At 43.2% G+C, this 27,921-nt stretch overlaps 1 protein-coding gene across 1 annotated transcript in view; it reads right to left on the reverse strand.

The window, feature by feature from the left end:
• LOC138645005 (ectonucleotide pyrophosphatase/phosphodiesterase family member 7-like) overlaps window positions 1-27,921 on the reverse strand; it is a 59,225-nt gene that overhangs the window by 20,464 nt on the left and 10,840 nt on the right. Inside the window, exons 2-3 of the mRNA XM_069733971.1 lie at window positions 21,214-21,359; window positions 1,820-2,446 (exon numbers count right to left, since the gene is read on the reverse strand). Of these exons, the coding sequence (XP_069590072.1) occupies window positions 1,820-2,446; window positions 21,214-21,359 (773 nt within the window). The remainder of the gene's footprint in view (window positions 1-1,819; window positions 2,447-21,213; window positions 21,360-27,921) is intronic.

Here is a 27,921-nt window from a genome sequence, read left to right on the forward strand (position 1 = left end):
TATCTAATGCCCTATCTAATGATAAGAATAAAAGAAAATAAGTTATAATATGTAGTCCTGGCTTTAACTTCGACTGACCGGGAAAAATTGCGACACTCTAACTAGAAAGTTATGATATGCTGTATAACAAGCAACTCAAATTTTTCCAAACCCAGAAACCAATCGTTCCCTTCTACGCAATTAAAGAGTTAAGTTGTGTATAGAGATGATATTGTATGATTTCCAGAATCAAAGTCGGTTTCCTAAATTTTGTACAGAACGTTAGTATATGATTCTGCTTTCTTATAAACTTAAGTCTGTTCTCACTTTTGGGGGTTAATATATGTTCTTGTAGTTTTACAGTAATTTACCATTGAGCTATGACTCTATTCATTCAGAATGCAATTGGTTTACAATTTGGACAGAACAAATTATAAAATGTTATTCTATGATACACAAAATAATTGCGACGTTTAGCAAATAGCGATGAATTGTAATGGAAGTCTTTAGTGAGTTAATTTGCTGTCTAGAGTATCAGTAGAGTTGTGCTGACTGCCGGAGTGGAACCGTACATTTCATGTCTAATGGAATAAGTTTCTTTTCTTGAACAACTTGTCTTCTGCTGACAATAAGCAGTCTTTGTCTGTTCTGTGGCATTTTATTAATTCCCCCATCTGCTTACTGTAGACTGAGTTTTTTTTCTGCTAGTTCATGAATTGTTAATGCATAATGGACACATTTGTACTTCCTTTAGACTAATTGCAAAATTATGCAACTATGAGTGAGATACAATTTTATCATCCCTTTTGCAGTCAAAGTGATGTTGATTTGTGGCGCCATTAGAGTGACTATAACAATAAGGGAAAAATCATCTGCATTGTTCCGAATAGCGATTCCTCCTGATTTTAACACTTTTTCAATGATTATTTTTGCTACCATTTTTATGTTTATAAAATTTACCTACTTTATAAATTTTACTTTTTGCTTTCGTAAAAAAAAAATCTACCTTAAAGTTTGAAAAAGATTGTTGGGAGGGTATATTTTTACTTTATTTTTTATTTATGTTTATTACTCCTATTTTGTCAACCCCACAAAGACAAAAAAACATTGTGGATTTTAATAATTTATATATTATTTGTTCAAACTACACTTTTGTAAGTGGGGCAGCAGATTTCCCTTCAGTTACCGAGGAAATCAGCGGTGTCAGGGAACATGCACATGACTGTGTTTGCAGTATGAGTGCTGTTTGTGAAAAATATTGATCTCACACAGACAAATATTCAAGTGGGCTGTTTAGGTTAAAGTTTCTTCACATGGACCCAATGTCCTCGTAAAAAAAAATTTCAGCATACGCAGTCTCTTCCATTTATCGGATATGATTCACCTATTCTTTTCTATGGATGTGCAAAATAGAAAAACAATTGGATCCCGGATGGATCATTCATATAGCATCGAATTTTTACATATAAATTGCAATTCTAAACATAAGATTTAGTCTTGTAAATTTAATTAACTCATGGCCTTCTACAGCAATTGTGTGCTATGCCAATCTTGATGAATCAGTCCCATACGTCATTGTTCAATTGTGCATGCGTTCTAATAGAGCAGTGGTGCATTCTTTTAGAAAAGCAGAAATTTGACAGTCCGATCCTTTTTCCTACATCATCATGTCTAGTTGACTTTCCCTTATGTGTGTGTGCATTTTTCTCTACATCAATTACAAGACCAAACATTGCATCTCTACTAAGTAGTGTGTTATTTTATCTACTTAAAGAACCATGAAAACGCCATAGGCAAAAATAAATGTAAAGCAAATAGATTAGTGTAAAATCATACTTACTCCATTTACACTGTAGCCCAGATCGCCATAAAGCAAAATCGGCAAAATCCTTTCATGTTTGGAATAATGGAGACGTTCAGGAAATTCCTGCCTCTTATATACCTTCAAATGATCGTGTGCAGTTTTAAGTGCCTGATATAGTTCTTCTTCCTTGCCTTCTTTTGGAACAATCATTCCAAAGCCTCCATAGTCTAGAATGTCAAACTTAACCAAGTCTGGAAAGGAAATATAATTTGACAGCTTAATTTCTTCTACAAGAGGTTCTTTCTTCACCGTGGTCATGCCATGATCAGATGTAATAATTACATTCAAATTATCTTTAAGATTGCTTTTTTCAATTGCTTGTAAAAGATATCCAATAGTTCTATCTATTTGTTTAATAATTGTCTTTCTCTCTTCAGTTTCTGGCCCATACAGGTGTCCACTTTTATCAGGTTCTCCATAGTAGAGGGTAACAAAGTCCAAACCATCTTCATTGAACCATTTCATGACAATATCTATGTTCTCTCTCCACTCATTCTCGTCACTGTCAGGGTGGTCAGATGTTTCTGCCAGTGCTTTGTTGACTGTTTTACCACTGTAGTTAGCATTTCCTCCTGGATAGTGAAAAGAACCAGCTTTGAAGCCCTGAAAAGACAAAAAAAAGAATAAAGCTAAGAGCTCAACTCCTCTTTCAGCCTTTTTTACTCTCCTTATTATTATTTTTAAACCTAGCACATACTTGCTGGGACTTGAACTATAAAGAGAGCTCATGTACATTGGGTTGTCCATCCATACTAAAAATACTGAAAACCTCTTATAGTGTTATAAAATAACAGTTCTGAGCCCTCTGACAGTCTTTGCACTTCCCCACAGTAGACCATCTAGCCATGAAACGCACCATATAGCCATGTGACCACCATAGCCAACCAAAGATTTTAGAAGTACTAGGAATCATCTTAATCGGTAAGGATTGATAAGATGAGGAAAGAGATTGGTACGGAAGGTATTGCTATTTACTCGCCACTCCTGGTGCTGATGTTCCCACCTTGACTCCACAGGAAGTGATGACAGTAGAGGAGGCTGCAGTGTGATGATTGCTAGATAGTAGGCTCGCTGCACAGCCTGTACTGAATCTGGGTCCTCTGTTTATAGAGTAGTGTCCCCTCCAGTTGGGTAACATGTATCCCTCACTGTCAAACCTCACTAAGCCCTCCAGTGTAGGAGAAAAGATTATCTCCCCACCCCACAAACTTTCACACCCTCGCAGAAATCTTAAACATCTTGACCTACATTCATTCTCTGAATCCCTCCTCCCTCTCACAGACATAAGTTCCCTACACAATGCAGATGATGCTGCCGCTCTATATAACACCACAATAGCTGTAGCTTTGGAATCTGCTGCCCCACTTACACATACAAAAGCTCGCAAAATCAACAGACAGCCCTGGCACACCAGCCTGACCAAAGACCTGAGGCGAGCTTCCAGGGCTGCTGAGCGCAGAAGGAAAAGATCCCACTCTAATGAGCACTTCATCGCATTCAAACAGTCCCTCACTACTTTCAAGACCACACTCACCACAGCTAAACAAACCTACTTCTCATCTCTCATATCCTCTCTGTCTCACAACCCTAAACAGTTATTCGACACCTTCAATTCTCTCCTCCGTGCCCCAGCACCTCCTCCCTCCCCACTTATCTCCGCTGAAGACTTTGCCTCATTTTTCAAGCAGAAGATTGATAGCATTAGAGACAGTTTTGGTCAACAACCCCCAGAGCCCTTCCTCCCGACTTCCCAGCCCTCCACCTCCAAAACCAACTTCTCCACCATTACAGAAGATCAACACTCCACTCTACTCTCAAGATCGCATCTTGCCACCTGTGCACTTGACCCGCTCCCATCCCACCTCATCCCAAACCTCACCACAGTCTTCATCCCAACCCTAACCCATCTCTTCAACCTATCACTAACAACTGGTGTTTTCCCCTCAAGCTTTAAACATGCCTCCATCACACCTATCCTCAAAAAGCCTTCTCTTGACCCATCCTCTGTATCTAGCTATCGCCCTATATCACTTCTCCCCTATGCCTCCAAACTACTGGAACAACACGTTTACCTTGAACTGTCCTCCCATCTCTCTTCTTGCTCCCTCTTCGACCGCCTACAATCTGGCTTCCGGTCACACCATTCCACTGAAACTGCCCTAACTAAAGTCACCAATGACCTCTTAACCGCCAAGAGCAAGCGACACTACTCTGTCCTCCTCCTCCTCGACCTGTCGGCTGCCTTTGACACAGTGGACCATTCCCTATTATTACAGACCCTCTCATCCCTTGGCATCACAGACTTGGCCCTATCCTGGATCTCATCATACCTAACAGACCGGACATTCAGCGTCTCCCACTCACACACCACCTCCTCACCTCGCCCTCTATCTGTCGGAGTCCCACAAGGTTCAGTCCTTGGGCCCCTGCTCTTCTCCATTTACACCTTTGGCCTGGGACAGCTCATAGAATCTCATGGCTTTCAGTATCACCTCTATGCTGATGACACACAGATCTACATCTCTGGACCAGATATCACCTCCCTTCTAACCAGAATCCCTCAATGTCTGTCCACTATTTCATCCTTCTTCTCCGCTAGATTTCTGAAACTTAACATGGACAAAACAGAATTCATCATCTTTCCCCCATCTCACGCGACCCCCCCAACGAACCTATCCATTACAGTAAATGGCTGCCTACTCTCCCCAGTCCCACAAGCTCGCTGCCTCGGGGTAATCCTTGACGCTGATCTCTCCTTCAAACCACATATCCAAGCCCTTTCCACTTCCTGCCGACTTCAACTCAAAAATATTTCCCCTCTAACACTCTCGCACCCCTCCAATCTATTCTAAACGCTGCTGCCCGACTAATCCACCTGTCCCCCGCTATTCCCCGACCTCTCCCCTCTGTCAATCCCTTCACTGGCTCCCCATTGCCCAGAGACTCCACTACAAAACCCTAACCATGACGTACAAAGCCATCCACAACCTGTCTCCTCCATACATCTGTGACCTCGTCTCCCGGTACTTACCTATACGCAACCTCCGATCCTCACAAGATCTCCTACTCTACTCCCCTCTTATCTCCTCTTCCCACAATCGTATACAAGATTTCTCTCGCGTATCACCCTTACTCTGGAACCCTCTACCACAACACATCAGACTCTCGCCTACCATCGAAACCTTCAAAAAGAACCTGAAGACCCACCTCTTCCGACAAGCCTACAACCTGCAGTAACCACCGATTGACCAAACCGCTGCATGACCAGCTCTATCCTCTCCTACTGTATCCTCACCCATCCCTTGTAGATTGTGAGCCTTCGCGGGCAGGGTCCTCACTCCTCCGGTACCAGTTATGACTTGTATTGTTTAAGATTATTGTACTTGTTTTTATTTTGTATACCCCTCCTCACATGTAAAGCGCCATGGAATAGATGGCGCTATAACAATAAATAATAATAATAATCTTCCTGGTGGGTGGAGTGTTCACTGCCAGGCCATTTACTTATTGCCTATTACATTTATGTCAGGCCAAGCTGACGAGGCAATTTTAGAAGTCAGTCACTGAATCAATGGCAAAATGATTTTGGTGCCAATGGGGATTAAAGGTGCTCAATTTAAACTCCTATTTTACACCTGTTTCTTTACTGATACTGCACCATTTTATCTCCTCTGCCAGACTTTATTTTTTATTGACTACTTTGCTTATTAATTCATTTATTGCCTAATTGGATTTGATCTTGGACTGTTTAACAGCTCTTGTGCGTCATATCTTTGCCTCACCTCTGAATTTGACCCAAGCTTTTCCCTTGACCTGGTCTTTGACTTTGTATCTTTCTAGTACTGACCTGACTTGTGAACAATTCCACCATCCACTTGCTCCACTAGCCAGCAGCTACTCAGTGAGTACAACCTAGGTGCCTCGTCAGTAAATTTCAGATCCTTTTATATAGACTGACAGTGTAAACTTAAGTGTCACTGGGACATGCTAGTCAAAGTTTCTGGCCATGAAACACTGTTTGAGTTGGTGATTTGTAACAAGTTTGACATTTTTAATTGATAACATCCTAATATGGTTTCAGAAATGTCGTGGCCATTAAGACTTAAAGGGAATCTGTCAGTAGGATTGTCCCTCGGAAACCATCTATATGGTCACGTAGGTCATAGGAAGCTGAATAAAATGATACCCTGATATTTATTGTCCAATGTCTAATTCTAGAGAAATCTATGTTTTCCTTATATGTAAATGAGCTATTAAGATCTATGGGCCAGACAGAGATCTGTATGAGAATCTGCCTCCAGTGATTATTTTACATGGAGGGAGGCATTACCAGTGCTCTTTTAATCTCACTGCGGAGCTGTTGTGATTGTGCCTGACACATCTGCAGGTTAGGCTCAGCATCCAGCTCTCAGGTTGACAGGGCTTCAATATTGTTGCAATACAGCAGAGCTCAAGAGCTGCAAAACATATGTTTGCAAGGAGACAAAGTTCAGTTTTACTGTTCTGTGTTAGTTACTTATCTCTGGAGGGAGATTCTCATACAGATCAGTGTCCGACCTACAGTTCTTTACACTTGATTTACATGTAAGAAAAATCTGTATTTCTCTGGAATACAACATTCGCAAGGAGTCATTTTATTCAGCTTCATTTTTAATAACTGACCCTCTATATATTATATCAAAGACAACTCATCAAAATATTTATTTTACTGTTCTTTGACCATTTCTCATATAATTATTCACCTACAGTCACATATATGCTGACACATACAATCAGCATAAATAAGGTAATAAATACTGCAGTTAGAAATGTAGGTCATCGGGTGATATATGACATGCTGCTGATAAAACTTGCTTTGTTTTACCGCTATATATTAGAAGAATATCACTATTAATGTATGATTTCCTGCATATATTCATACATGTGTGCTGTCTGTGCACACCACAGGCCACATGCGGAGGACACACAGACCAATTAAAGACAATCTACCAGTACACATGGTCGATTTCCACATGGACCAATGGTCGACATGTAAGAAATTGCAGCATGCACTGTCCTTGCCTGATTTATGCTACCAGACTAGATCTTACAAATAGCTGTGAGCTCCTGCACTTGTCTGCTCTGTGGACGAACACACGGAGACAGTCATACCCGTAAAAATTCCAACACTGCAACAACATGTGAATGTCGCATTAGTGAACTACAGGATGTCCCACTTAAGCAATCAATTTAGTGGGCAGTGTTTGCATTATGTCATGCAACATTGTGGGATCTTAATCAGTGGCTGTTGGATAGTGATCAGTGGGTCCACCCTTTTTTGCAGTATGCTTTGTTGTTAAAAATATGATGATGAATACTAACACATGCAGCATAAAAAGGTATGTGTGATTGAAATAACACAGGGTGCTGTAGAACAAGCTTCAAGAAAACTGCTTTGTCACGCACATGACACCTTATTTTAATTCTGAGCATATGAATTCAGCTTAAAGTGAGTCTGTGACCCCCAAGATGTGATTCGGACTACTGATACAGTCCTATAGAGGACTTAGCCCTTGCTGAGACTAATTACTGCAGCATACAGTAAAGGTACCTTCACACTGACCAACTTAACAACGATATCGCTAGCGATCCGTGACGTTGCAGCGTCCTGGATAGCAATATCGTTGTGTTTGACACGCAGCAGCGATCTGGATCCTGCTGTGACATCGTTGGTCGGAGCAGAAAGGCCAGAACTTTATTTCGTCGCTGGATCCCCCGCAGACATCGCTGAATGGGCGTGTGTGACGCCGATTCAGCGATGTCTTCACTGGTAACCAGGGTAAACATCGGGTTACTAAGCGCAGGGCCGCGCTTAGTAACCCGATGTTTACCCTGGTTACCAGTGTAAATGTAAAAAAAATCAAACACTACATACTTACATTCCGGTGTCTGTCCCCCGGCGTTCTGCTTCCCTGCACTGTGAGCGCCGGCCGGCCGTAAAGCACAGCAGTGACGTCACCGCTCTGCTTTACGGCTGGCGCTCACATAGTGCAGGGAAGCAGAACGCCGGGGGACGCGACAGACACCGGAATGTAAGTATGTAGTGTTTGTTTTTTTTACATTTACACTGGTAACCAGGGTAAACATCGGGTTACTAAGCGCGGCCCTGCGCTTAGTAACCCGATGTTTACCCTGGTTACCCGGGGACTTCGGCATCGTTGGTCGCTGGAGAGCTGTCTGTGTGACAGCTCTCCAGCGACCACACAGCAACGCTGCAGCGATCGGCATCGTTGTCTAGATCGCTGCAGCGTCGCTAAATGTGACGGTACCTTAAGTTTTACTTTTGTAGCTGGATGTTTTGACTCCTATATAATGGGCTCCTTGGTGCACCCTTTCAGTTTCCATGGGCTTATTGCACAGTCCAGCCCTCTCACTCAACATACCCAGAGCGAGCACTACCAGAATTTAATTCCAGGCCCTGCACGTCGGAACTGACACGAGAGTAAGTGAGTAGATCTACATTGTGTCATTGCGGGTGCACTCTCCTCCCTCTCCCAACTCCTGCTCACTGCAGACAGGATATCAGAGTGGTGAGTGGCTATGTGATCCTGTCTGCAGCAATTGGGTGCTGTAGACAGGAGCGAGAGATAAGAGCGTGGCCGCACTGACACTGCGAATATGCACTCAGTTCTTGCATTGTCTCTACGGCCCTGCAGCACAAATGCTCTCAATTAAGCTAAGGGGAGGCAGGCAGCATGTTAATCGAGGGGGCGGAATGATTCACTGAACCATTGACCATACCAAGGGGGCACCGAGGAGTCCTTAGTCTTCTGTTCAGCTTAAGAAGTAAAATCTACACTTGAAGTATGATCATTAGTGATGAGCGAACATGCTCGCCACTACTCGTTACTCGCCCGAGTATCGCTGTTCTCGGCGTACTCGGCGAGCAGCGAGCATTTCCGGGATTATTCAGTGGTAACCACAGTCTCCACCCAGCAGTTTTGGCGGACTTTCGAGACCCAATCACGGTGCAGGGATTGTCTGCCAGGCCATGAAACACCGCAGCCATCTTTGTTGTGGTCGTGCAGTGATTGGCTGGACCGTACGGCATCATCCCGAGTATAAGAGACCAGGCGTCGCCCTGCTCACACCGCATTCTGTTCCTGATTCAGCGAGAGTAGGGGGAGCTGCTGCCAAGATAAGGTCAGAATCGTGGTTTTAGAGTTAGTGTAGGTCTGCAACTCTTACATCCACAACTCCTCAGAAACCAACAGTTCTTTTTAGGGCTAATTCATGGGTCCCGATATTGCAGCGCTAGGCAGGCAGGGCACAGCATATCCACCTCAATGGAAGGCCTGCAGACACTGTATGTGCGTCCATTGCTCCCATCCTTCACAAAGTTCCATAACTGCCTGCTGCTGCTAAAATATACAGTCTGCTCTGTCAGACTGAGGCCTGTTGAAAAGTGATAGTTTGTCAGGCATACTGTACATAGCATAGTTGTGTTGCTACCATTGTGCCCCCTTTTGTTTTGGTGTTTTAAATTCACTGAAAAAGGCCTCATATATCTCTGTGCTCCACGTTTGGTCATTGGAGGCCGGTGTACTTATTTTGTGGCTGTGTGATACTCAAATTCTATACAACGCTATTTAGCCTCCCAAAAAATTGAAAGGCCACAGATTTGCCAGTGTGGTATTTCTGTTACAGCCGTCATATATCTCTGTGCTCCAAGTTAGGTCATTCGAGGCCGGTATACTTACTTTGTGGCTGTGTGATACTCAAATTCTATATAGCGCTATTTAGCCTCCCAAAAAATTCAAAGGCCACAGATTTGCCAGTGTGGTATTTCTGTTACAGCCGTCATATATCTCTGTGCTCCAAGTTAGGTCATTCGAGGCCGGTGTACTTATTTTGTGGCTGTGTGATACTCAAATTCTATACAGCGCTATTTAGCCTCCCAAAAAATTCAAAGGCCGCAGATTTGCCAGTGTGGTATTTGCGTTACAGCCATCATATTGTTACCGCTGCTGCTGCTCGCTGCGGTCGTTCTGCCGGATCCGGGTGCGTCCGTTCTTCCTCTCCTGCTGGGGGGCCTGCTCGGGCTGCTGCGCGCTCTCGTCGCTCTGTCTCTCCCCCTGCAGCGGCGTGCTCCCAGCGTTCCACTTCCGGGTTTGGGCATCTCACCGGCTCCTCTTCACTTCCGGGGTCTTCTGTCGCTGGAGGCATGCTGACCCTGCGCAGGCGCTCTGGTTTCCTCAATAGGTGCAGGCGCATTGTACCCAATACTATTACCTAGGGTTCAAGGTCAGTGTAGCCTCAACCAATCCCTACCTTTGTCTTTGCTATATAAGGCGGTCTCCTTCTGTGCCTCATTGCCTGTTTGTCATAGCATTGTCTGTGCTTCTGGCTCCTCTCCGGTGCTTGAGTTTTGTTCTCTGTTCCTCTGATTCCGTGTCGGATTTGGTTCCTCTCTGTTTTCATCCCTTGTTCCTTAGTTTCCCTTTTCTGTTTTGCCTAGTTTCCTTACTCCTTCCTTTTGTTTGTTTCCACAGTCCTTTGCTTCTTCCGGAGTCCTGCCTCCAGTGTTTCCAGTCTTTCCGGGTGTTCCTTCTGTGCCTTCTGGTTCTTCTCCTTAGAGCCGTCCCTCTCGGTACTACCACCGTGGGTAAGAGACCTCTGGGCCTGCCCCTGATGGTCCCTGTATAGGGGTCGGTTCTTCTCTAGGTACGCTCGCCCAGGGGTAGGTCTACCCACGGTCCAGAGGGTCCACTCTCAGTTCTAGTTTAGACCGTTATACATATATCTCTGTTCTCCAAGTTAGGTCATTGTAGGCCGGTGTACTTATTTTGTGGCTGTGTGATACTCAAATTTATACAGCGCTATTTAGCCTCCCAAAAATTTCAAAGGCCACAGATTTGCCAGTGTGGTATTTCCGTTACAGCTGTCATATATCTCTGTGCTCTAAGTGGGTCATTGGAGGCCGGTGTACTTATTTTGTGGTTATGTGATACTCAAATTCTATACAGCGCTATTTAGCATAAATTAACTTTAAAAAAAATAAAATAAAAAATTGAATAGTCTGTTAGGTCTGGCTGAGTCCTACCTGGTGTTTGGGTTTGAAAAATCGTAGATTTGCAGGCATACACGGCGTGCAGAATTATTAGACAAGTTGTATTTCAGAGGATTATTTTTATTATTGATCAACAACTATGTTCTCAATCAACCCAAAAGACTCATAAATATCAAAGCTTAATATTTTTGGAAGTTGGAGTGGTTTTTTTTCAGATTTGGCTATCTTAGGAGGATATCTGTTTGTGCAGGTAACTATTACTGTGCAGAATTATTAGGCAACCTAATAAAAACCAAATATATTCCTACCTCACTTGTTTATTTTCACCAGGTAAACCAATATAACTGCACAAAATTTAGAAATAAATATTTCCGACATGCAAAAACAAAACCAAAAAAAATTAGTTACCAATATAGCCACCTTTCTTTATGATGACACTCAACAGCCTTCCGTCCATAGATTCTGTCAGTTGCTTGATCTGTTTACGATCAACATTGCGTGCAGCAGCCACCACAGCCTCCCAGACACTGTTCCGAGAGGTGTACTGTTTTTCCTCCCAGTAGATCTCACATTTTATGAGGGACCACAGGTTCTCTATGGGGTTCAGATCAGGTGAATAAGGGGGCCATGTCATTATTTTTTCTTCTTTGAGACCTTTACTGGCCAGCCACGCCGTGGAATAGTTGGAGGCATGTGATGGAGCATTGTCCTGCATGAAAGTCATGTTTTTCTTGAACGATACCGACTTCTTCCTGTACTACTGCTTGAAGAAGTTGTTTTCCAGAAACTGGCAGTAGGTCTGGGAGTTGAGCTTCACTCCATCCTCAATCCGAAAAGATCCCACAAGTTCATCTTTGATGATACCAGCCCATACCAGTACCCCACCTCCACCTTGCATCTGAGTTGGAGTGGAGCTATCTGCCCTTTACTGATCCAGCCTCTGGTCCATCCATCTGGCCAATCAAGAGTCACTCTCATTTCATCAGTCCATAAAACCTTTGAAAAGTCAGTCTTATGATATTTCTTGGCCCAGTCTTGACATTTTATCTTATGTTTCTTGTTCAAAGGTGGTCGTTTTTCAGCCTTCCTCACTTTGGCCATGTCCCTGAGTATCGCACACCTTGTGCTTTTTGATACTCCAGTAACGTTGCATCTCTGAAATATGGCAAAACTGGTGGCAAATGGCATCTTTGCAGCTTCACGCTTGATTTTCCTAAATTCATGGCCAGTTATTCTGCGCATTTTTTGCCCAGCACGCTTCTTGTGACCCTGTTGGCTATTTGCCATGAAACGCTTGATTGTTCGGTGATCACGCTTCAAAGGTTTGGCAATTTAAACACTGCTGCATCTCTCTGCAAGACATCTCACAATTTTGGACTTTTCAGAGCCCGTCAAATCTCTCTTCTGACCCATTTTGCCAAAGGAAAGAAAGTTGCCTAATAATTAAGCACACCTTATATAGGGTGTTGATGTCATTAGACAACACACCTCCTCATTACAGAGACGCACATCACTTTATTTACTTAATTTGTAGTTGGCTCTCAAGCCTGAACAGCTTGGAGTAGGACAACATGTAAAAAAAAGTATCATGTGATCCAAAAAACAACTTGCCTAATAATTCTGCACGCAGTGCACTGATCACATATTATTTTGCTAGTAATGAAGACATTTGTGTTGAGCATTTGAAATAGTGCAGTAGTCCATTTAAAATGGTTAAGGCCAGGGGCAAGGGACGGGGAAGTGGACGTGATGCTGATGGTGCATCCAGAGGACGATGCCGTGGGCAAGGTGAAAGTGGGCAACAACAAAGACCCACATCTTCTCGCTCAACCTTCCTGTCCCAGTTTCTGTCCCAGTGGGCAGCACACTACTATTGAAGCTAGAGCAGTGTGAAACGGTTGTTGGTTGGATAGCGTTTAATGCTTCCAGTGACTTGGCCAGGATATTCCTCACCCGGATCCTCCTTCCTCCCACCATGCCGAGTGCCCTGACACAACTGATCCCACAGTTGGACACTCTGAAGAGCTGTTCAGTTTTCCATTCCAAGATTCAGAAATCTCTGCCGGTCAACTTGAAGTGGGGAAAGATGAGATCGCATGTAGAGCTGCCCAAAGCTTTGACCAGCCCCGGTCACACGAAGACGATGGTGGGAAAGTGTCACAAGAGGTGGATGATGATGAGACACAATTGCCAGAAAGTCAGGAGGAGGAGAAAGGGTGCGGATGTGGAAGATGAGGTGGTGGATGACATAGTGACTGACCCAACCTGGCAGGAGGACATGCATAGCGAGGACAGCAGCACAAATGGGGAAGGAGGAAGCAGTGTGGTGGCCACAGACAGAAGGCGTGCATCCATTCCCCGTAACACCAACATGAGTGAAGTTGCCATTCCACCTGTGAGATCTTCCCAAGTCTGGCTATTTTTTAAAGACTCTGCCGATAACACAAAACAGGCCATTTGCAGCACCTGTCATGCCCGCATCAGCAGGGGTAGCAAAACAACCAGCCTGACCAACACCAGCATGATCAGGCACATGCAAGCAAAGCACCCTACTTTGTGGGCCGAACCCCAGGCTCAGGACCACTGCCTGCTGGTCACACCACTGCTTCTTCCACTGTTTTGTGTAGAAGCCAATCCCCAGTACACTGTGTAAGTGAAGATGTCTTTAGCCCTGCACCTGTTGTGGCCCACAGTCAAGCAGCACCATCAGCAAGCGCATTCATGTCCTTGTCCCAGCACAGCGTTCAGTTTTCCATAACCCTGTCTTTGGAACGCATGCGGAAATACCCTGCCAACGCCCCACAGGCCACAGTCCTCAATTCTAATATTTCTCTTCTGCTTGCACTAGAAATGCTGCTTTTTAGGCTTGTTGAGCCCGTTGAACCTACAGTCAGGCATGGTCATGTGTGACAATGGCCGTAATCTGGTGGCAGCTCTGAGGCAAGGTGAGCTCACACACGTACCTTGCTTGGCCCATGTGCTTAACCTCGTGGTTCAACGTTTTATGAAAAGCTACCAGGAGCTGCCTGATCTGCTAGTGAAAGTATGCCATTTTTTCAGAAAGTCACCTACAGCTTCAGCTGGCCTTGCCGTGCTTCAGCAACGGTTTCAGCTTTCAGCTCACTGACTGTTGTGTGATGTCCCCACGTGCTGGAACTCTACGCTGCATATGTTGGAAAGGAGTTGTAAGCAGAAGAGGGCCGTTGTTGACTACCAACATCAACAAGGACGTCAAATTTATTATTATTTATTATTATAGCGCCATTTATTCCATGGCTCTTTACATGTGAGGATGGGTGTACAATACATAATAAAAATAAGTACAATAATCTTTAACAATACAAGTCACAACTGGTACAGGAGGAGAGAGGACCCTGCCCGCGAGGGCTCACAATCTACAAGAGATGGGTGAGGATACAGTAGGTGAGGATAGAGCTGGTCGTGCAGTGGTTTGGTCGATCGGTGGTTACTGCAGGTTGTAGGCTTGTCGGAAGAGGTGGGTCTTCAGGTTCTTTTTGAAGGTTTCGATGGTAGGTGAGAGTCTGATATGCTGTGGTAGAGAGTTCCAGAGTAGGGGTGATGCGCGAGATAGATCTTGTATGCGATTGTGGGAAGAGGAGATAAGAGGAGAGTAGAGAAGGAGATCTTGTGAGGATCGCAGGTTGCGTGCAGGAAAGTATCGGGAGACGAGGTCACAGATGTTTGGAGAAGACAGGTTGTGGATGGCTTTGTATGTCATGGTTAGGGTTTTGTCCTGGAGTCTCTGGGTAATGGGGAGCCAGTGAAGGGATTGACAGAGGGGAGAGGCCGGGGAATAGTGGCGGGACAGGTGGATTAGTCGGGCAGCTGAGTTTAGAATAGATTGGAAAGGTGCGAGAGTGTTAGAGGGGAGGCCACAGAGCAGGAGGTTATAGTAGTCGAAGAGAGAGATGATGAGGGTATGGACTAGGGTTTTTCAGGTCAGACTCCACACATAAGACCTCAGGAGTGGACATGGATGTCAGACATATGTAACATCCTCCAAAACTCTGATGAAAGCACCAAGATGGTGAGCGGCGATCACGCCATAATTAGCATCACCATCCCGCTTCTCAGCATTCTGAAAAACTCTCTGCTCACAATCAAAAAGGATGCATTGCAGGTAAAGCATGAGGACATGGAGCAAAGAAACATGCATGGGGATTACACTTAGCCCAGCCTCATGTTTTCTCAAAGTGGATTGGAATGCAATGAGGAGGAGGAGGAGGAAGAACAGGAGTTACTTTCATGCGCTATAGACGGTACTACAAACACATCTGTATTAGCTTCTGTTCAGCGGGGATGGCCTGAGGACAGGGAGGAGGAGGACAGCATGGTCAGTCGTCCTGTTGGGGAGGACCTAGAAGTCTTGCCTGTTAGCAGTCTGGCACGCATGGCTGACTTTTATGTTGTGCTGCATTTCACGTGACCCTCGGATTATCAAAATTTTGGGTGACACTCATTACTGGTTCGTGACATTTCTAGACCCACACTACAAGGAGAAGTTTCAATCTCTTCTGCCTGAAGCAGAGAGGTGTACTAAAATGTTGCAGTACCACAGGGCCCTTGTAGCGGAATTAGTTATAGAAAATTCCCATGTGAGAACGCTGGCAGCAGACATCAAAGTTTGTTGTACAACCAAGGACTCCAAGCGAGAGAGACAGAAGTACAATCCAGCTCAGGGAGGGGAAAAATGGCCAAGTTCTGGGACAGTTTTCTCAGACCCTCCCATCGTGGCAGCACAGAGGAAAGGTGTGCTGTCACAAGAAGTGCAATGTTTGGGAAGATGGTGAGGGAGTACCTTGCAGATTGTACAAACGTCCTCTGTGATTCCTCTGTGCCTTATAATTATTGGGTATCCAAGCTGGACACATGGCATGAACTGGCTCTGTATGCCTTGGAGGTCCTGGCCTGCACTGCTGCTAGCGTTCTGTCAGAGAAGGTTTCTAGTACCACTGGTGGAATTATCACAGATAAGCGCATCCGCCTGTCAACTGAAAATGCTGACAGGCTGACTCTTATCAAAATGAACAAGGCCTGGATTGGGAAAGACTTCTGTACACCACCAAGTGAAAACAGCGAAACATTTCCTCAAATACATTCTCTCTCTTGTGGAGGTGTACTCTCATGCACCTCTTCACAACCACACATGGGTATACGCTTCCAGATTAGGTCTGTTGGTTTTTATCCTCCTCCTTATCCTGATCCTTCTCATCCAGAACCCTATATCACCAGGGCGAACGTGTTCTGTACGGTGCATTGTGGCCAAGGGGTCTGTGATGGCACTCTTTTATTTAAAAAAAAAAAGGATTTTACATTGGGGACTTGGGCATGACATTACATTGGGCCAACTTCTTAACTCTGTCTCCTGCAATCTGACCTGTACCTGCCAGTAGATCACCAAGGTGAACGTGGTCTGTACGGTGCATGTTTGCCAAGGGGCCTGTGATGGCACTCTTTTATTTTTTAAAAAATGGACCCCACATTGGGGATTTGGACATGACATTACATTGGGCCTACTTCTTAACTCTGTCCCCTGCAATCTGTCCTGTACCTGCCAGTAGATCTCCAGGGTGAACGTGCTCTGTAAGGTGCATGTTGGCCAAGGGGCCTGTGATGGCACTCTTTTATTTTTTTAAAAAAGGATTTTACATTGGGGAATTGGGCATGACATTACATTGGGCCGACTTCTTAACTCTGTCTCCTGCAATCTAAAATGTACCTACCACTAGATCACCAGGGTGAACGTGCTCTGTACAGTGCATTTTGGCCAAGGGAGCTGTGATGGCACTCTTATTTTTTAATTAAAGGATTTTACATTGGGGAATTGGACATGACATTACATTGGGCCTACTTCTTAACTCTGTCTCCTGCAATCTGACCTGTACCTGCCAGTAGATCAGTAGGGTGAATGTGGTCTGTACACTGCATTGTGGCCAAGGGGCCTGTGATGGCACTCTTTTATTTTTTGAAAAAAGGATTTTACATTGGGGAATTGGGCATGACATTACATTGGGCCTACTTCTTAACTCTGTCTCCTGCAATCTGACCTGTACCTGCCAGTAGATCACCAAGGTGAACGTGGTCTGTACGGTGCATGTTTGCCAAGGAACCTGTGATGGCACTCTTTTATTTTTAAAAAATGGACCCCACATTGGGAAATTGAGCATGACATTACTTTGGGACTACTTGTTAACTCGATCTCCTGCAATCTAAAATATACCTGCCACTAGATCACCAGGGTGAACGTGCTCAGTACTGTTAAAGGCTGGTGAAGTTTGGTCAAGGGGGCTGTGATTGCACTAGTCTATTTTTACAAAAGGTACCCCCATTGGTGAAACCACATCCTTGTTGGCAAACACTTTATAACATTTGTGTAGCTGAAAGAGCTCACTTGAAAAGTTCCTTTTTGTGTTGCCTGGTTGCTAACATTGGACACAATACACTTCATATAAATTTGATAAAGCAATGCTGTTACTTTGCCTCAGTAGTTCATTAAAAATATAGCTTTGAACACTATATTTGTTTCTCTCCTTGCGTGCCTTAACTTTGTCTGCCTCAAATGTACAAATGGAGAATATACAAATGGGGATTTGTTAACAAGATTGAAATACTGTATACCAAATGCATTCAGACAATCACATAGCTGCATTTCTTGTAAAACATTTAGAGATGTGACAGACAATGCTCATAGTCACACAATCTTGATAAATGTTTGTTTATTCACTTCACAAACAGTTCTAAGCCTCTATATGTTTGCTGTTTGTCATTGTAAAATATTAAGGTTTACTGAAACTATGCCGGTGGTGGTTTGATCTAAATCCTTGTGGCTTTTATTTTCTAGGGGTTTATGGCCCCTCGTCTAATGACTCCATGATATCTCAGTTTCATCCAACCTTGAAAAGTGGCCACTTGAAGGTGTGGGTGAAACTAGAGTTACTATATAGTGTTATTCACTATATACAGTCATGGCCAAAAGTATTGACACCCCTGCAATTCTGTCAGATAATACTCAGTTTCTTCCTGAAAATGATTGAAATCACAAATTATTTGGTATTATTATCTTCATTTAATTTGTCTTAAATGAAAAAACACAAAAGAGAACGAAGCAAAAAGCAAAACATTGATCATTTCACACAAGACTCTAAAAATGGGCCAGACAAAAGTATTGGCACCCTCAGCCTAATACTTGGTTGCACAACCTTTCGCCAAAATAACTGCGACCAACCACTTCCGGTAACCATCAATGAGTTTCTTACAATGCTCTGCTGGAATTTTAGACCATTCTTCTTTGGCAAACTGCTCCAGGCCACTGATATTTGAAGGGTGCCATCTCCAAACTGCCATTTTTAGATCTCTCCACAGGCGTTCTATGGGGTTCAGGTCTGGACTCATTGCTGGCCACCTTAGAAGTCTCCAGTGCTTTCTCTCAAACCATTTTCTAGTGCTTTTTGAAGTGTGTTTTGGGTCATTGTCCTGCTTGAAGACCCATGACCTCTGAAGGAGACCCAGCTTTCTCACACTGGGCCCTACATTATGCTGCAAAATTTGTTGGTAGTCTTCAGACTTCGTAATGCCATGCACACGATCAAGTAGTCCAGTGCCAGACTAGGCAAAGCAACCCCAAAACATCAGGGAACCTCCGCCATGTTTGACTGTAGGGACCGTGTTCTTTTCTTTGAATGCCTCTTTTTTTTCCAAAAAGCTCTACTTTTTTCTCATCTGACCAGAGAACATTTTTCCAAAACGTTTTAGGCCTTTTCAGGTAAGTTTTGGCAAACTCCAGCCTGGCTTTTTTATGTCTCGGGGTAAGAAGTGGGGTCTTCCTGAGTCTCCTACCTTACAGTCCCTTTTCATTCAGACACCAATGGATAGTACGGGTTGACACTGTTGTACCCTTGGACTGCAGGGCAGCTTGAACTTCTTTGGATGTTAGTCGGGGTTCTTTATTCAACATCCGCACAATCTTGCGTTGAAATCTCTTGTCAAATTTTCTTTTCAGTCCACATCTAGGGAGGTTAGCCACAGTGCCATGGGCTTTAAACTTCTTGATGACACTGCGCACGGTAGACACAGGAACATTCAGGTCTCTGAAGATGGACTTGTAGCCTTAAGATTGCTCATGCTTCCTCACAATTTGGTTTCTCAAGTCCTCAGACAGTTCTTTGGTCTTCCTTCTTTTCTCCATGCTCAATGTGGTACAAGGACACAGGACAGAGGTTGAGTCAACTTTAATCCATGTCAACTGGCTGCAAGTGTGATTTAGTTATTGCCAACACCTGTTAGGTGCCACAGGTAAGTTACAGGTGCTGTTAATTACACAAATTACAGAAGCATCACATGATTTTTCGAAAAGTGTGAATACTTTTGTCCACCCCCTTTTTTATATTTGGTGTGGAATTATATCCAATTTGGCTTTAGGACAATTCTTTTTGTGTTTTTTCACTTAAGACAAATTAAATGAAGATAATAATAACAAATAATTTGTGTTTGCAATCATTTTCAGGAAAAAACTGAGTATTATCTGACAGAATTGCAGGGGTGTGAATACTTTTGGCCATGACTGTAACACCAGAGAAACATGACTAAGACAGATGCCAAAACTGGGGTACCTGTACATGTACAGTGTGCTGATACCTGCATAAATGTGGATGCCCATGCAATGTAGGTAATCTCCCAGGGGTTCTCTATCTCGGTGTTTCTTCTCTGATATTCCAGATGGATGATGTTTAAAAGCCTCTTGGTGAGGATCTAACTATACTGTATGTAGTTAATCTTCATATATACGTAATTACTATATGTATTTAATCCTTATATGCACTTATTAACCTGTGTATGTTAACACATACAAAAGTGTACACACTCACACTATTCAATCATACTATTCCTTTAATTTTTTAGCTTGCAATAAAATTGCCCTGTATCGCAAGTATTTGTCTTTTTTAAAGCCGTATCTGAACCTTAGTGTTATAAATATGTCAAATAAAATTGCCAACTTCTCCTGTAAATAATTGTGCAAAGAGGGAACCATCATACCATTAAAAAATATGAGTGGATTTTCCTGGGCTTATCCACTATGTGGGTTCCAAGGCCTAATGGGGTGCATATGACTGACTATGCAGCAGAGCTGGCCTTGCCGCCAATGTGTAAAACCAAGGAGTATGGGAGTATAAAATGCATATTGTGAAGTGGATTTTCATGGGCACTTCCAGTATGTGGGTTCCAAGGCCTAATGGGGTGCATATGACTGACTATGCAGCAGGGCTTGTCTTGCCGCCAATGAATAAAACAATGGCGTATGGAGCACAAAATGCATATTGTGAAGTGAATTTTCCTGGGCCCATCCAGTATGTGGGTTCAAAGGCTTATTAGGGTGCATATGAATTGGTAGCAGGGCAGGCCTTGAATTCAATGCAACACTTTTTCAGGAGTCCCCCCTGGACATCTTATGGCAGGGGTATTGTGGTGCGTCATAATTCTTGGCAGCCCATCCACTCACAGCATAGGCTACAACAGCTTAGGAGACCCACTGTTTCATAATGGCCCTTTAAGAAGATTAATGCTGGCTGATGCACCAGTAAAAATAGGCTCTGTGACTTTAAGAGTCCCTCCTTCATAAATGAAACAAGATGGGTCTGTTATGTGTCACACACCACATGGCCAGCTAGGGGGGTGTTAAATGTTACAATGACATTTCCCAGTGAATGTATTTGTAGTGGTTGAAAGCAATGTTAAAGTTGAAAAATGCTTCAAAAACGCAGCGTGTGAACTAAGCCTAAGTGGGAGAGGAAATTTTCAGTCTGGGGTTAAATATTTGGCCTTACAGGCAAGTCATTAACCTGCAAAGGTTGTACCTTGACATATTTCCCAGCAAAATCCGTTTTAGTTTTGTTTTCATTGTTTTGTTTTCATGTGTTTTTTGTGGCAGCGGGAAAAATGGCATGAATCTCGGAAAAAAATGATTAAGGCTGTGAACTAGGAGTCAGGAATGCTTCCAGGGGCGATCCCCATGATGTTTCTGTATCATTTGAGCAGTGTTTCCATCATTTTCAGATGTTTTTAGACCTTAAAAGAACCCCCGGGGATCGCGGTAAAAATACTCGGGTCTCCCATAGACTTACATTGGGCTCGTTGTTCTGGCCGAGTACCCGAGTATTCCAATTTGCTCGACACGCGCACCCGAGCATTTTAGTGCTCGCCCATCACTAATGATTATTAAGCCCCCTAGATACTTGAATAATTGAAATGTGATTTATGTGATGTAAGAACTAGCATATACAGTATTTACAGTGCTGAATGTCACCTGATTCTGTGCCGTGATCCATAGTGGAAGCACTCCATTGTCCCACCATTCTGACATATTTTGGGTTTGTTTGTAAGTAAACTTTTCAAGGGTTTCAGTATTAAACTTCATATTGTGGATAACACCATGATCTTCAATCCAGCGGCCTGAAAGAGTCATAAAATCCAGGTTAGATGATGATGCAGGGGGAAACTTTCGGAAACAGTAAAGAAAATAGGCAAAACAAGTAGGTGGTTGAACAGTTTTACGTAGAACATAATTAAATCGTATTATATTTTTAAAGCTTGGAAATTGCATTGGGACATAATTTACTGTAATGGAAATGTGTAATTTGCTTTGAGGGAATTTCCAATTATGAATTTCACAAATAACAAATTCAACAAAAGAAATTATCTGCAGTGTGATCAGCAGATTTAATGTGGAGAAAGCGGAATACATCTGCCCGAGGTTATTTGGTAGCAGCAGGAAACTGAATGAAAAACTATGAGACAGAGATGAGGATGGTGTTTACTAGGAAATATGGTCTCATTGGTTTTGTTTATAAAACCATTTTTTTCATGCAGCCCATGTTAAAGGGGTGTTCCATGGAATATTTTTTTCAATTCTTCAAAATGCTTTAACATTATAAAATAAATCATACCCTCCTCATTTTCCCATAGGTTCTGTTTGGGTGCACTTCTGCTCCTTGCTGGTCTTAGTTTCCTTGTCCCGTACTAAACGCTCAAGAAATGGGCAAAAATGCCCACTCAGCCAAATCCATGGCAAATATGAATCATTGCTACCAATGATAGGCTGAGCTGATCTTTGCAGCCATTTTAAGTTTGTTAAGTATAGGACCAGGAACCCTAGAGAAGTAGGTCCCAGATAAGTTCCAGAATGGGAGCTGTGGTTAATCAAGGGGATTTGAATAATTTCTTCTAATGTGTTAAAACAGTCTAAAAAAAGTTTCCTAAAACATATCTTTAACAATTCTATTCACTTTGCATGTTTAGCCTGCAGTTTCTACTAAGATGGGAATTGAAGCACCTATGCCCTAATGTATATCGCCGAAATATGCCCACTTCCCAACTACCCTGAAATGTCTAGAACAGCGTTTCTCAACTCCAGTCTTTAACACCCACCAACAGGTCAAGTTTTCAAGATATCCTTAGTATTGCACAGATGATAATTTAATCACCTGCTCAAAGATTAATTCTATCACCTATACAATACTAAGGAAATTCTGAAAACATGACCTGTTGGTAGGTCTTCAGGACTGGAGTTGAGAAACCCTGGTCTAGAAGGATCCTGGAGAAGAAAAAGCAGACCTTCTAGAATTTCACGCAAATAGGTAAATTTCCGAAACCCGTTCTCGACCTGTGACGCCACGCAGGCATCATGAAAGTTGGTGCCAATCCGACCTGTGATGCCTATGTGGCGTCATGGCGGGATCGTGTTCCTGCAGGTCGGGTGAACGGGTCAACTTAAATGTCACCTGACCTGCAGGTACAGGGGGACTTGTAGTTGAGCCCAGGGGGAGTGGCTTTGCCCCCCCCCCATGGCTACGATCACTCCTGGTGACCTTTTTGTCACCACCCCCAGATCTGATTGGAGCTAGTGTCCATGTGACGCTATCTCTTCAATCAGATGTGGAGTGGCGGAGTAAAGTATGGTTGCCATTGTTCTTCAGCTTCATCTCGTCCCTGGAAGCTGAAAAGCGACGTGCCTGCTTGCTGTGCTGCCACTGACCTTTATCACTGACTGAATGCCATCACCGCCACCGCTGCCCCTGCCGCCCCTGTCGCCCCTGCTGCTGCCATCAGATACTCCCCTCTGCTGCCCTCCACTCTCCCCACACATCTAGACAAGTTCCCTGGGGGGTGTAGCTTCCAAAATGCGGTCACTTGTGGTAGGTTTCCACTGTTTAGGCACATCAGGAGCTCTCCAAATGTGAGATGACACCCGCGGACCATTCTTTTAAATTCTGCATTCCAAAACGTCACTTCTTCACTTCCGAGCCCCGATGTTTGCCCAAACAGTAGTTTTCTCCCACATTATCTGGAAAAAGGGAAATTGTGATCTGATCTTATTGTACATTATAATTGGCTTGTCAGTGTACTCTTTTTGGTATTTTCCTGTAATAAGTATTGTGGACCCGCTACCTCTACCTGTGTGGTGGGGGGCCTTTTAACTGTTTTTAAAGATGTATATTTTTGGTACTTTAATTTTGTGTTGGTGATCCCATCTTTCTGCATACACCTTTTTCTTTTTTTGGTTGCACTGTAATTTTGTATGCAATAGGAGATCCCCTTGGCCATTAGTAGACGGTGCCCGCTCACAACTGTGTTTGGACTTTCTCTCACATATGGGGTATCAGTGTACTCAGGACAAATTGTCTAGTTTCCAAAATGGGGTTATATGTGGGGGAGCTCCAATGTTTAGGCACACAGGGGCTCTCCATACGCGACATGGTGTCCGCTAACTATTGGAGCTAATTTTCCATTCAAAAAGTCAAATGGCACTCCTTCCCTTCCGAGCCCTCCCGTGCACCTAAACAGTGATTTATGACCACGTATGATGTATCGGTGTACTCAGGAGAAAGTGCCCAACAAATTTTAGGATCCGATTTTCCTGTTGCCAATGTGAAATTGAAAAAATTGAGGCTAAAAAATTTTTTTGTGATAAAAAGTACTTTTTCATTTTTACGGATCAATTTGTGAAGCCCCTGGGGGTTCAAAGTGCTCACTAAGCATCTAGATAAGTTTCATGGGGGGTTTAGTTTCCAAAATTGGGTCACTTGTGGGGTGGCTCCAATGTTTAGGCACACAGGGGCTCTCCATATGCGACATGGTGTCCGCTAACGATTGGAGCAAATTTTCCATTCAAAAAGTCAAATGGCGCTCTTTCCCTTCCGAGCCCTGCTGTGCGCCCAAACAGTGGTTTAAACCCACATATGAGGTATCTGTGTACTCAGGAGAAATTGCCCAACAAATAACGCTGCCACTCCATGAATTTTTTATGCATGATGCTGTGCAATACTTTTTGAGTGGTTCACCATTATCCATGTTTTAAATATGAAGAAATAAATGAGTTTTACTTGAATTTCCTGCTGGACCTATCATATTTTTTTCTTGTGGACTGTGTCCTCCTACCTCCATGCAGGAACAGATGAGAGGTGGCAGATTTCCAGGTGAGCTGACTACTTGTGTGTTTTTTTTAAAACATTTTATCCTGTTGCCCATGTGAAAATTTCAAAAATGGAGGCTAAGAGAACAATTAAAATGTCCATTTTTTCCTTCGACGTTGCGTTAGTTCCTGTGAAGCACCTGAAGGGTTAATAATCTTCTTGAATGTAGTTTTGAGTAGCTTGAGGGATGCAGTTTTTGGAATGGTGTCACTTTTGGGTGTTTTCTGTCATGTATGCCCCAAAAAAGGACTTCAAATGTGATGTGGTAACTAAAAAAATGGTTTTGAAAATGTTTCTGGAAAAATGAATAATTGCTGATAAACTTTGAACCCTTCTAACTTCCTAACACATTTTTTTCCCCAAAATTGTGCAGATGTAAAGTAGACATGTAGGAAATGTTATATTATTTATTAACAATTGTGTTTCACATAACCCTCTTCTTTAACAGAATAAAAATTCAAAAATAGAAAATTGCAAAATTTTCAAAATTTTTGACAGTTTTCCAATTTTTCCACAAATAAACGCAAAAATTATTGACCTAAATTTACCGCTAACATGAAGCCCAATATGTCACGAAAAAAACATACCTCATAAAGGGACTCTGGTCAGAATTGCAAAAAAGGGTCAGGTCATTAAGGTCAGAATAGGCTAGGTCAATTCCAACATAAGTCTTCCAGGTGCTACAGATGTGCATGAATTGAGCATCATGGAGACTGAAAATTAACAGAGGCTTATGGGGGCATAATAAAGGTGGGGAGGGAAAGGGAATTAACGGGAAAACTCTTCTGGGAATAAGTTTCTGCAGCCTATCAGCTTGTGCTAGAATAAAATTATAGTGTCTGTTACTCACTCTCGCTGTTCCAGCGCTGCCTCTCTGCCGCTGCTCCAGTCTTTGTTCACAGGCTGCAGCAGTGACATCACCACTACAGTGCACATCAGCGCTGCAGGCAATCACTGGGCTCAGTGTCTCCTACTGGATAAAGTTCAGCTATTTATGGCAGTCCCATTGACAATTAATGAAGTGGACATAGAGCACGCACATATCTTCTCCAATCAAGATGGAGCTCTGTAGAGAATTCTATGAATAAGGAAAAACTTACTATCTTTGGAGTAACACTTAATATTTACATACATTAGGGTTAGGGTTAATGTGGTTGAACAATAGTAAATTGAGCACACCTTTATACATTGTTAAGCCTTACATTAGAGCTGTCTATGTTATATACTGCTCTCCCTGGTGAAAGCAACCTCTGAACTCTTCTCTTTCAATGCCTACATTATACTGTTTCCTGTGAATCGATCAGCAATTACTAATGGTCTGCAAACCGTATCCATGCCAGATAATGAAAAATTTTCATATTCATCTAGTAAAATGATGAAATCTGCAAGATCTGGCTCTTCTCAGATGTTACTTTCTCCTTATTAACATTATTAACCATTGACATGCGTAAAGGCCTATGGATTGCACAGTTTAATCTATATATATATATATATATATATATATATATAATTGTCTAAGGGGTACTTCCGTCTTTCTGTCCTCAACTTCCGTAACGGAAATCCCGCGTCGCTGATTGGTCTCGCCAGCTGCCTGTCATGGCTGCCGCGACCAATCAGTGACGAGCATAGTCCGATTAGTCCCTCCCTCAGTTCCCGGCACCCGCATACTCCCCTCCGGTCACCGCTAACAGGGTTAATGCCAGCGGTAACGGACCGTGTTATGCCCCGGGTAACGCACTCCGTTATCGCTGCTATTAACCCTGTGTGTCCCCAACGTTTTACTATTGATGCTGCCTGTGCAGCATCAATACTAATAAAATGTAATGTTAAAAATAATAAGAAAAACAAAAAACCTGCTATTCTCACCCTCCGTAGTCCGCTGAGCCGCACACGGCTGTTGCCATCTTCCGTTCCCAGAGATGCATTGCAAAATTACCCAGAAGACTTAGCGGTCTCGCGAGACCGCTAAGTCATGTGGATAATTTTGCAATGCATCCTGGGAACGGAAGATGGCGGTAGCCGTGCGCTTCGCTGGATTGGATCCCGGCGGGTGAGTATAGAACTATTTTTTTTAACAGGGATATGGTGCCCACAATGCTATATACTACGTGGGCTGTGTTATATTCCGTGTGGCTGCTATATACTACCTGGCCAGTGTTACATACTATGTGGGCTGTGTTAAGTACTGTGTGGGCTGTGCTATATATTATTTGACCAGTGTTATGTACTGCATGGGCTGTGTTATATATTACGTGGCCAGTGTTATGTACTGCATGGGCTGTGCTATATATTACGTGGCCAGTGTTATATACTGCATGAGCTGTGCTATATATTACGTGGCAAGTGTTATATACCGCGTATGCTGTGTTATATATTACGTGGCCATTGTTATATACTGAGTGGGCTGTGCTATATATTACGTGACCAGTGTTATATACTGCGTGGGCTGTGTTATATACTGTGTGGGCTGTGCTATATATTACATGACCAGTGTTATGTACTGCGTGGGCTGTGCTACATATTACGTGGCCAGTGTTAAATACTGCGAGGGCTGTGTTATATATTACGTGACCAGTATTATGTACTGCGTGGGCTGTGCTATATATTACGTGGCCAGTTTTATATACTGCGTGGGCTGTGTTATATATTACGTGACCAGTGTTATGTACTGCGTGGGCTATGTTATATATTACGTGGCCAGTGTTATGTGCTGTGTGGGCTGTGCTATATATTATGTGGCCAGTGTTATATACTGCGTGGGCTGTGTGATATATTACCTGACCAGTGTTATGTACTGCATGGGCTGTGCTATATATTACGTGGCCAGTGTTATATACTGCGTGGGCTGTGTTATATATTACGTGACCAGTGTTATGTACTGCGTGGGCTGTGTTATATATTACGTGGCCAGTGTTATGTGCTGTGTGGGCTGTGCTATATATTACGTGGCCAGTGTTATATACTGCTTGAGCTGTGCTATATATTACATGGCCAGTGTTATATACTGCGTGGGGGGCTATATATTACATGACCAGTGTTATGTACTGCGTGGGCTGTGCTACATATTACGTGGCCAGTGTTAAATACTGCGAGGGCTGTGTTATATATTACGTGACCAGTATTATGTACTGCGTGGGCTGTGCTATATATTACGTGGCCAGTTTTATATACTGCGTGGGCTGTGTTATATATTACGTGGCCAGTGTTATATACTGCGTGGGCTGTGATATATATTGTGTGGCCAGTGTTATGTACTGCGTGGGCTGTGCTATATATTACGTGGCCAGTGTTATATACTGCGTGAGCTGGGCTATATATTTTGTGGCCAGTGTTATATACTGTGTGGTCTGTGTTATATACAGGTCCTTCTCAAAAAATTAGCATATAGTGTTAAATTTCATTATTTACCATAATGTAATGATTACAATTAAACTTTCATATATTATAGATTCATTATCCACCAACTGAAATTTGTCACGTCTTTTATTGTTTTAATACTGATGATTTTGGCATACAACTCCTGATAACCCAAAAAACCTGTC

This window comes from Ranitomeya imitator, chromosome 7, assembly GCF_032444005.1.
Source record: "Ranitomeya imitator isolate aRanImi1 chromosome 7, aRanImi1.pri, whole genome shotgun sequence".
NCBI classification, from domain to species: domain Eukaryota; kingdom Metazoa; phylum Chordata; class Amphibia; order Anura; family Dendrobatidae; genus Ranitomeya; species Ranitomeya imitator.